This window comes from Halyomorpha halys, unplaced genomic scaffold (genome assembly GCF_000696795.3).
Source record: "Halyomorpha halys isolate HHAL.00 unplaced genomic scaffold, Hhal_1.1 Scaffold27.1, whole genome shotgun sequence".
In the NCBI taxonomy this organism is placed as follows: domain Eukaryota; kingdom Metazoa; phylum Arthropoda; class Insecta; order Hemiptera; family Pentatomidae; genus Halyomorpha; species Halyomorpha halys.
In genome coordinates, this window is record NW_027115109.1 from 606,931 (window position 1) to 617,951 (window position 11,021).

At 29.8% G+C, this 11,021-nt stretch overlaps 1 protein-coding gene across 1 annotated transcript in view; it reads left to right on the plus strand.

Moving 5' to 3' along the window:
- Window positions 1-2,105, plus strand: part of LOC106683527 (protein dead ringer) — a gene marked incomplete in the record, with an annotated part of 267,292 nt that extends 265,187 nt beyond the window's left edge. Inside the window, 1 exon segment of the mRNA XM_067052184.1 lies at window positions 978-2,105. Coding sequence (XP_066908285.1) covers window positions 978-1,096 — 119 coding nt within the window.
- Between the last annotated feature and the right edge of the window lie 8,916 nt (window positions 2,106-11,021).

Genomic DNA, 11,021 nt, shown 5'->3' on the forward strand with positions numbered 1-11,021 from the left:
TCTTTCTTAACTGGAAGAGCTCTTTTTGATTAGAATTTATAGAACTTTTACAACTCTTTATCTTGTACATTTATCAGTGAAGCTGCTATTATTGAGATGAGAACCCAGCTATCTTTATCTTCTGTATCCATCCTTCAATACTGCAATAATATGTAATTTTTTTCTAATATCTATGCATTTTTTCTTTATTAGATTCATGATCTCTTTTAAATGCACTAATTGCTGTCAGGGAATCAAAATGCTAACCTAAAAGTTTATGTCATTGTTGGTTAGAAACATGATGTAACTTTCAATAGCAAAAGTATCAAGTACTCATGGGAGGTTTCCGTTTTCTTACAACTGAACCTAATGTAGATTATAGATTGTCTCATGTAGATTTCAAGTAGACTACAAAGTAAAATACTTTTTCAGGATGTAGCCCATTACGTGAAATTTTTAAAAAATTATATTTCAATGTGAAGATTTTGCTTGGTAAATGAAATATAAAATAATATATTAGTCGCTAGCATTCTTAAAATCAAAACATAACTTTCATACTATACATGCCATGTTCTCTTAATGAAGGAACCAAAAATAGACTCAAAACAGGAATTCTGAGACAAAAAGTTTATATAGAAAACTAGATAATGCAGAATTTAAATCAATTATTTATTTTTAGTAAATTACTTGGTACTTATTATAAGAAATTTTTTCATCATTAAGATTATCCCAAACTACTTACAATATCTAATACTTTTGATTTTTGTTTTTGCAAAATCATATTAACCAATACAAAAAATAGTTAAGCAGTAAAATTATTTCTAACATACAGAATAATTGAGAACAATTTTATTACTTGTAGTTGTTTTATAAATTCTTTGGTATGATAATTTTATTTTAATTACTCAAATGATGATATTATCATGAAATATAGTTTTCTAACTGTTTTTTGTTCATAAATAAAACTTGTTTCATTCTAATTTTTTTTTTTTAATTAGGAGAAAACAAAGGAGGAGACTCTGAAAACTCATTAGTTGTGAGCATGGATATCAATGGTATTGTATATCAAGGTGTTTTATTTGCACAGAATGCACATAGCAATAGGGTTCAATCATGAACTGAAAACGTAAAGAATTAAATATGAAATATAAATGAAGCTTGTAAATTTGAAATGATGAAATATTTTTAGCATTTCAAATTTAGATTAATTTACAAAGGAGTGGATTTAAACAAAAATATTATTCCTGTAAAATGTTTTAAATTTTTTTTTCCTTTTCTACAATATTGTATTTCAATGTTTAATTTTTCATTTTATTTATTTTTAATGATGTTTATAATATATTTAATGTATATATTACAAAACCTTACATATATTTCTTAATGAAATAAATTTGTAAGTATTTTTCAATGTTAGGGTATCCTGTGAATATCGTCGTAATGTTTTTCCATCACTGAAACGTAGAAAGTGATCGGTAGATATAATCAGTCTCATCAGTAGCAGGACTAATAGAGCTACCTCTTTTCAACTCTCCGATGAGACAGCTTATTGTATTTTAATTATGGAAAACTTTTTATGACTTTGTAAATTATTACATGACTTTTATTTAATGATTGCATTTTTTTACATAAGTTATTTAAATATGGAAATAATGTTGTGATTTCCTTAATATTAACCTTGATTTGAATTTGTCGATTTTAATCGAACAAATTTATTGTTCTTTGTTATTTTTAGTTTTTTGAATGCACATAGATTTTTTACTACTTAATTATACTTTAGGCATATTTCTGTGTGAATGTATTCAAATGTGAATTTGTATTTTGTTTCATTTTTATGAGGAATTTATTACATTTGAGTCTATTGTATATAAGTAAATGAAGTAGAATTAAAAAGTAGATATCAATTGTAATGATAAATTGTATTATTGTTGGGAACATTTATTCAAAGGAGTAGAATTAGAATGAAGTTCCAAATTCTAGAGTACAGTTTGTAGATTTTGAAGTTAAAGTAAATGTGACTACTTAACATTCATGAAATTGATTGAAATTAAATTATACCTAAACATATTGGCATTGTAAACTAAATGCTCTTTTGTTTTTAAACTTAAATAAAACTCATTTCCAAGACAGCTTATAATTTATTACCTACCTATTACTTAATTAAATGATGTAAGAAATGAATGATTAACTTGTTAATGAAAATGATGAGGAAGAAACAGAATTAAATGTAAGTATAATCTTGATATTAACAAAATCAAGTTAGATCAAAGAAGTTTAGGGACGCCTTATATTTTGTTCTGCTCTCTGATACTTCTTTTTGTACCATTCAGCTTTTGATTCAAGAAGGACATTTTGTGCTTCCAAGGTATGAATGATTGTTTTTTGAACTAACCCTTTATCCTGGGCCTTCAGGTAACATAAGATACCTTATGTTGTGATTAAGAATGAAAGGGGGATAACCACTTTTTCCTAAACTTGCTCCTTTTGCACCACATGGTAGACTTCAACTGAAATAAGAACAGCTTTTTATTTAAATGAGATGATTTCTCACCATTTCTTAGTTGAACAGTATTGCCACAACTATGGTAACACTGCTGAAGACAGTTTCCTATACTAAAAGACATCTTTGTTTTCCTTCCTATGGGTTTACTAGTAAGGGGATAAATAAACTAGTTTCTAGTATAGGACAGTTACAAAAAATAAAGAATAAATATCTGATTTTTTTTTCTTCCACATTGTAGGTCCGTTCAACAGAGGTGAACTTGTCAATCTTCTGCAGGGGGCAGTAACATTCCTGAACATTCTGACTTTTTATTTATTTTTTTAAATTTCTTTACAGAAAATAACAATAACCACTAAAAAAACTTTGAACCACACCATTGAATTCCTCACCAAAAAAACCTACAGAATTTATGTCATTTCACATTTATCCAAAAAAAAGCATTAAAATATTTATTGAAGTCAAGGGGACATCAAATGTATGTATGTGTATATATATATATACACATCTGTCATTCTTTTATTGCTTGACCATTTGTTGTCCCTTGCTGTATATGGGATGTTCCAGTATTGGCCTATTTGTTTAGAGTTCTGAAATGGGCGAATACAGACCTGGATGATCTAGATTCTTACCTCAGAGTGCAATTAGTAAATTCCCAAAAATATCATCCGAATTCTTTTGTGGTTAGAATGTACCTTCCGAGAAAAATAGGAGGATAAGTGCTTACCAGCACGTTAAAAAACTTGCTGCAACAAAGAGGAAAATCTTCAGAATTAGTTCCAAGCCCACATATCTTTGAGAGTCATCTCAACTATTGTGGTATTGAACAGAAGCTACACCACACTAACCCTTAAAAATGAAAATCTTCCCTCTGCAGTAAACCAAGAACTTTTGCTTGAAAACTGGAAATTTAAAGAACAGCATGGAAGATTTTACCATAGTTTGTCTGAAGGAGGAATATACAGGAGGGCATCCCTAATGTGGCTTCCCAAGGGTGCTCTTTTCCCAGAAACATAAGGATTTATTTTTGCCATACAGGACCAGATGATAGCTACCAGGGCTTACAGATGCCGTATATGTGGCGAAGACATTAGGAAATCTTGTCAGCTCTGTAGAACAGTGTCAGAATCAATTCCATACACCACATCAGGCTGCCAAGTGCTTGCTGAGAAAGAATATTTATTGAGGCACAACAATATTGTTAAAAAGAAGTACAGTGATCATTGATAGATGGGATATCAAGTTCTATTGGGACCAGGCCATCATCACCGATCACACTATTACTCAAAATAACCCCAATATTTTCATAGTCAGAAAATTTATTAATATTAAAGATTAATTTTTTATAGCTTCACCTTTGACCTAGGTCCGGGGATGTTCTACTTCCAGTGATAACCAAGAATAAGGGAAATTCCTAGATAGTAATCATAGCAATTGCATAGTGAAGAACATTAAAGAAGAGAAACATAAAAACTTAGGTGAAATGAAATGAAAGGTGCTGAATGAAAATGCTGGTTTTGGTTTGGAAGAGACAGTTCTTTTACGAGTCAGCAACCTATAAAAGTCACATAGAGAAAATAGGATCTATGGAGAATATAAAATTCCAAAAGAACCAGCTGTTTCTGAATTATGCAAGATTAGTAACAAAAAAATTATCTCTAAAACTGAAAATAATTTTATGAAAGGACTGATTTAACTGGATTTTCCTATACAACCAAACTAACGAATAAAATTATTAATGGACTCTAACAGAAACAAGTATAAAGCGGTTGAATATTGTCTTTTCTAAACAAAAAATTAGGGAACTTGAGAAGCAAATAAAAATCCATAGCTGCAACGGGGGTTGAGCGTGGTGCACCCAAGATTAGTCACAGTGCTTTAATTTCTGGCTGTCTAGCCTCTTTAGGGATGCATCAGAAGCAGTTCAAAACTTAGAGAACTTGATAAGCAAATAAAAATCTAACATTCTCCGTGAGATTTCAGATTGAAAACAGATGTGGTATGGCCACATGAAGAAAGAACTGTTGGTAGTAGATAAAAAAAACTCTCTTATCGTACACCGGATGGATGCACCCAGTTAGAGTAGGACTAATAGAGAAAGAAAGCTTGAACAAAACATTATGAAAACATTGAGCAGTAGTTCCCAAACATTTTTCACAATGGCACCCTTCTTGGGCTATTAAATACACACAGCACCCTAGTCACAGTAAAAAAATAATGGTGTCACAATTATCCTCAGAGTGATTAAAAATGTTGGAAAAGAAGGGAGAATATTGCAAAGTAAATGCTGGAATACAATATATACTTGCTATTTAAATGGTAATTTTTTTCTTTTCTTTTTTTGAGAAAGTGGCATTCGCCTGGGGTGCCCTTGCATATATCAGGGTATCCAGTTTGAGAACCACTGCCATGGAAGATATGATATTTAGATTTAAATAAACCTATAACACATATAAAATAAATATGGAAAATGCAATTAGAAATAAAAAAGAAAAAGAGATTAAATAATTTTCTAAAAGCACAATAATTTACATAATAATCTGATAAATACTATACTCTAAATAGAAATTACACTTTTCTCTGATGGTCTACGAGCTTAACAAAAGTAATTAACTCTCGGTACTGGCTAAATAAAGATATTTTTTAAACTAGTCAGCTTTACAAATTTGAGCTTTTGTTTGCTTAAATATATGTGCTGACGAAGCAAAATTTTGTAAGCTCTATTTCAAAGGTAAAAATATAAAATTTATTCTTACATTTCCTATGGTTGGGGGTAGCTTTTTATTCTTTCATATCTGGTTGATTGAGTTTTCATAAGGAATTATAATTTGATGAGTAACTTTTGTACTGTTTTGGTGAATGCCTACAAAGAGTTTTCCTCTTACTGACTCTATTGTTGGTTTTTTATATTTTTTCATTTATCCAGACATTTCTGTATAGGAGTATCACCTTATAAGGCTACTTTATCATAGGATGTTACGAAGGTAGAATTTATAGATGCAGTGCATAATTCATGCACTGTATTTCTATTTCTTTATATACTTATATTAGAATAGTAACTATAATTAAAGCAATTTTCCTCAGTTATATTTTTCACTGACTATATTTTTCATCAGAGCTATCTTTTTATTATCGTCAGAGTTACTTTTCAATATCGATAGGACAATTATATTTTAAATGACAGTCATTTTTAATGGAAACAAGCATAGCAGAGTACTATAAGTAAGTTCAGTAAGTACTGAGTATGATTGCTTTACTAGTAATCAAAATGTTTAAGTGCAAAATTTAATCCTCTCAATCATAACACTGCAAGCTAAAGTACAGATTACAAAACTGTGTCTTCAAGAGCAAATGCTATGAATGGACCCAGGGTTTTGGAATGACTTCACAATTCGAACTCAATGGCTCAAAACACAGAAAATCCATCATGTTGTAAGCCAAGAATTTACTCTTGAAGAAAGAAGGGATGACTGAAGAGAGGGAACCATTTATACAAACACATTTCCCAATTCACTATCACTCAAGCAAGGCAGTGCTGAAACTTATCCAACAGGTAGATAAGAAAACAGCATCTGGCTCTGAGTTAAAAGCAATAGCCCTGGAAACAATAGCTGCCTTAAGAACACTGTCTAGAAGGCAAGACCGGAATTTTGTTATCACCACTGACTCTCAAGTAGCTATCCTTGCTGTTACCAACATGCAAGAAATTCTACCAAATGCTATTTTGGAATATAAATCCCTCCTCCACAGCCTGACACTTCAAGGCACTGATGTGGTCTTACAGTGGATTTCGAACCATTGTGGGATTTCGGGAAACGAAGAAGCAGATAGTCTTGCCAAGCAAGGGGCAAAATTGCCACAACCAGTCCATCCAACTGGATAAGGACCATAATTAAGGAGGAAACAAAAACAACACCCATGGAAAGGATGGGAGAGAAAAGATATAAAAGTTTGATAAAAAATCCCAGATGACCTCCCAAGAAGAGATGTGGTGGCCTGCTTCCCCCTGACGACTGGCCACGACTGCCTGCAGGGTCATATCTACAAGATAGACCTGGCTCAGGATCTCATGTGTGCATCATGCAATCAAGGCAGAATGACTGGAGACGCTTGTTTCTGTTAGATTCCAGGGAATCATCTTGTTTGTTTGTTAGGTCGTACAGGAAAAGTTAGTGAAATCAGTCATTTCATAAGATTATTTTCATTTTTAGAGCAATAGCCTGATTTATGACTAAAAGTTATGTAAGAAAACAGTGGGCTTTTTGTTACTCATTGCTAAAACCTGATGACTATCCTTAAGTTACTGTTTTGTATTAACCAGGGTGGACTCCTAAGGTTTATTTTTTTAGGACCACTGCAAAATAAATATCAACTGACCTAGGTGGGAATTGAACCTATACAGTTTCATCCCAGGCATTCTGGGAACCTCACCCCAACTTGCTTGGCCATATAGAAGGCTAGTTTATGGTTAAAAAATCTGCTATTATTCAGTTTAAAGAATGCCTCCTAATGCTGTTAGTCATTATTGGAATTGTTTATGATACCATTTCTCCTTAAACTGAATTAATAAAAACTTCTTTCTCTAAATAAATTATTAAACTTTTTGTGTGTAGGTTAAATTGATATGATTTTATATAATTATAACACCATACATTATTGTGAAAATAAGTATACAATACAATACTATAAATTGCAAGATTTAATTTAGAAGATAACTACTTTTCTTACAAATATAAATTAAAAAGTAGATTGAGTATTAGAAAATATCACCTTTTTAATTTTGCACTTACTTTGATAACATTTTGATGCCCTAATTTGATAAGAAGCTGAAAACATCTTGGTTGATTGATAGTTTGTACATGGGACCAGAATTACCAGTTTAAAGAATGAGATGGTTACAGTTGCCCCTCTTCTTCCAGCCTGTGAGTATGTTTGGTGATGAACAATGTAGAGGGATGGTGGTTAGTACATGTGACAAACAGCATAAGGTACAGTAGAGGAACAGGAACAATTTGTCACTGATACAACTAATGGTTGCCAAGATCCATCTTTATTAGAAAGAAATGTAACCGTCTTTAAACATTTCTTCTATACTCCTAGATAGGATTTCTATCATAGACTCTTAAGGTATATAAACTTGTAACCTAAAACAAGGGATTGGTCTGGGAGTCTAATTATGACTTCCAGAGAAAACCTACCCAGTTACAACAATAGATGATATAAAGACTATACTGCTTTGAAGGGAGCTGGTATCTACCTACAGTATTTTGAAATAAACTTAAATATTTTTTAACACCCTCTGACAAACTTCTCCAATCATTAAATATTTTAGGTACAGTTGTTTCCTTTACTAAAGGCTGTGACAAGTCCAGAAGTAATCATTAGCTGCAGGGTCAGACTCATATCCATGTTTAAATTTTTCCTAACAATATTAACCTATTGAATAACTTAATCCACTTCCTTACCTAGCCTACATTGTGAAGTATAAAACCCACTTGCTGTATCCACTGTATAATTGCCAGTACCTTCTTTATGCACCTTGTATCCAATTTCTTTTTTAAGTGTGGAGAGGATTAACTTTTCAGATGCTCTCATAACGTGATTATCGGAATTAAACAGGTAGAGGGATTATCAGAAAAATGGAAGACTCCCTTATCTACCATATTCACAAGAAAAATTTCCTTGTGTATGAAACTTCAAACAAAAAGTAGTAATATAAGTGGAACTCTCTCAGAAATATAAAAAATAGGAGATTAAAATTCAAACTGGTAATTCTATAAATCCTCTTAATTGATAGTTTTATTGCACAGTAAATAACCTAAATGAGAGGAAACTATAGCCATGTGATCAAACAGTAACTAATACCTTCATAGATGCATAGACTACAAGAATATGAATCATCTTTTATAAATATTAATTTATTATTTGAAAATTTGAGTTGAATGAATATTTATTTAAATTGGAATTTAAATATCCCAGGAAATGTTACCCAAAGAAGGCAGCTCAGGACTAAATCTAATGAATGAATCAATAATCAATAATTAAAAAAAAGAAAAGTGTGTAATAAAAACTTTAAACTTCATTTATGTAAGGAAGAGAAACGAGGTGCATATTTATTCAAAGGCTATTCTACTTCTGCCTCAAAGTATAGTAATATAGACTACATAAACTTGAACATTAACTATAATTCAAGGATAGCTTACAACTTCCTAGCCCTTAAAATGTATTACATGTGGCATTGCAGAAAATTAAGAATGCATGCACTATGTTCCACAAATCCAAATGAATCAAATAACAAAAAAATTGAAACCAAGAATTGAATTTTGTACTAATACTACACTGATGAGGTTGATATATCAGAAATGTAGGGTCATTTATAAGGCATGATTCCCATGATTACTGTTCTATCTGACTTTTGTTTTTCATAAAAATATGTTAATTAGAGCATAAATACAATGCTGGAATACATTTGGTGTTTTTTTTTTTTTTTGTAACTCCTTACATAGTGTAACATTGAAACTTTTTTCTTTTCCTACACCAAAGATGGCATTTCTGCTATTTTGTATTGGACAGCCCAGTATACTTTAGCTTTGTTCACATAACTCCTGTATGAAATTAAGTCCGCCATTGCCTATAATAATAAAAAAATAAAGTAATAAAAAGTAACATTGAAATTAGACCTGCGAACAATTTTTTAAAATAAAATTACAATATTTACATGGATGTGCTAGTATGAATCACAAGTTTCATTATTATTATTACTATTTTAATAAGGACACATATGGAAAAAGAAAAAATTATATTTATAATCCTGCCGATGGAGCATACCCCAATTGTCACGCTTTTTTCTTTATAAAAAAAATTAATAAAGTTAAGTTTATAATTAATAAATTAAATTTAATAAAAAGGTGTAGCATGAAGTTTTTCATTTAAATTATTGAAAGAAATTGGTAGAATACTTCCAAATAATATCTATTATATAGAATTAAAAAATAAGATTTGCCTTTTAGGATAAGGTGGACAGAAGTGAAAAGTCTTACAAATCGTTCATGAAAACAATAGTTAGTGAAATTGAAACAATGTAGCTTATAAGTTGTTTTTTCTTTCCTAATAAATTTTATAACTTTTTCTATTATGTGAAAGTTGATTTAAAATTATTATTAGTAATATGATATTTAAAGTACTCAAAAGTTTTTTTGGAAAGTTGTAGGACAGTGATTTTCATTGTTCCCATTTTTTTTTTCTGTTATGAAATGAAATGAAGCAATTATATGTTATCTTAAAATTTGTATTGCATTCACTGTACAATCTTCTCAGCTAATTTTATTTCTGGTTGCCCAAATTTTTAATTTCTTAAAGAATTAATTTTCATGTAATACCCTAAAACTCTCATTTAAACAAAACAAAATTATAATCATTAACCATACAAATTATTTTTCTCCAGTACTTTATGGATAGAAGATAATTAAGACAGTAATTTGCAATAAATACTTTTTTCATTCACTAAAGATTAATAAGGTTACAGATACCATTTCTATTTTCAAAACAATTCATTTATTAAGTGATTGCATTAAATATTTTTCTTAATTTAATTAAACATGATCTACAAGTGTTGCTTCCATGAATATTAATGATTGAATGCTATAATTTTTGGAACGTTTTATAATTTAATAAAATAATTCAAAAGAAATTATTATTATTAGCTTAAAGATATACAGAAAACAGGGTTCAACATGTTTGAATTTTTGAGGAGGTAAGGAATGGAACAATTGTTTTATTTTAAAGGAAAAGAGCTAAAAATTAAAATAACAACTTTAACTTAATTTATTATAACTACACATATTAGCAAATAGAGGATATGCGAAAATAACTCATTTTATAATTTCATACTCTACCTTAAATCATAAATCGAAAATCAGAATGGTATTACTATAACAAGATAACAATTAAATTAGTAACATCATATCTGCATATAATACTCCATATACCATAGCTTTCTTCACATTGTTGGCAATACTGTTATAACATCATTTTAACCAGCAACAATTCTAGGTTAACATAATTATTAAAATTATAAATGAATTGGGATAGATCTCTTATTAGGGAAAATAAAAATAAGTTTTTGAAAGCTTCATTTTGGTTTGGATTTAGATTCACTTACTAAATTTCAATACATAAAAATTTCATGCATATAAACTCAACTATGATCTTATATAGGTGAATAGATTATCACAGATGTTTCAATCATGTGATAATCTATTCACCTATATCAATCATGTGTGAGCAGAATTTTGATACTCTATTGATTGTAAAATAAACATATATTACCTAAACATTTAAACATATATAATAATATGAAAATAGCCTTCATCATGCAAAAAATAGACTCATGTTTTTGATTTACTAATTATGGTAAACTATTAATGATCATTAATTTTTTCATCCGCATAAAATATTAAAACAGTAATATGTCATTTCACAGTTTGTTATTCAAATTACCCATCAAGTATATAAGTAGTCCCTATTTTTTTTTATTTAATAATAT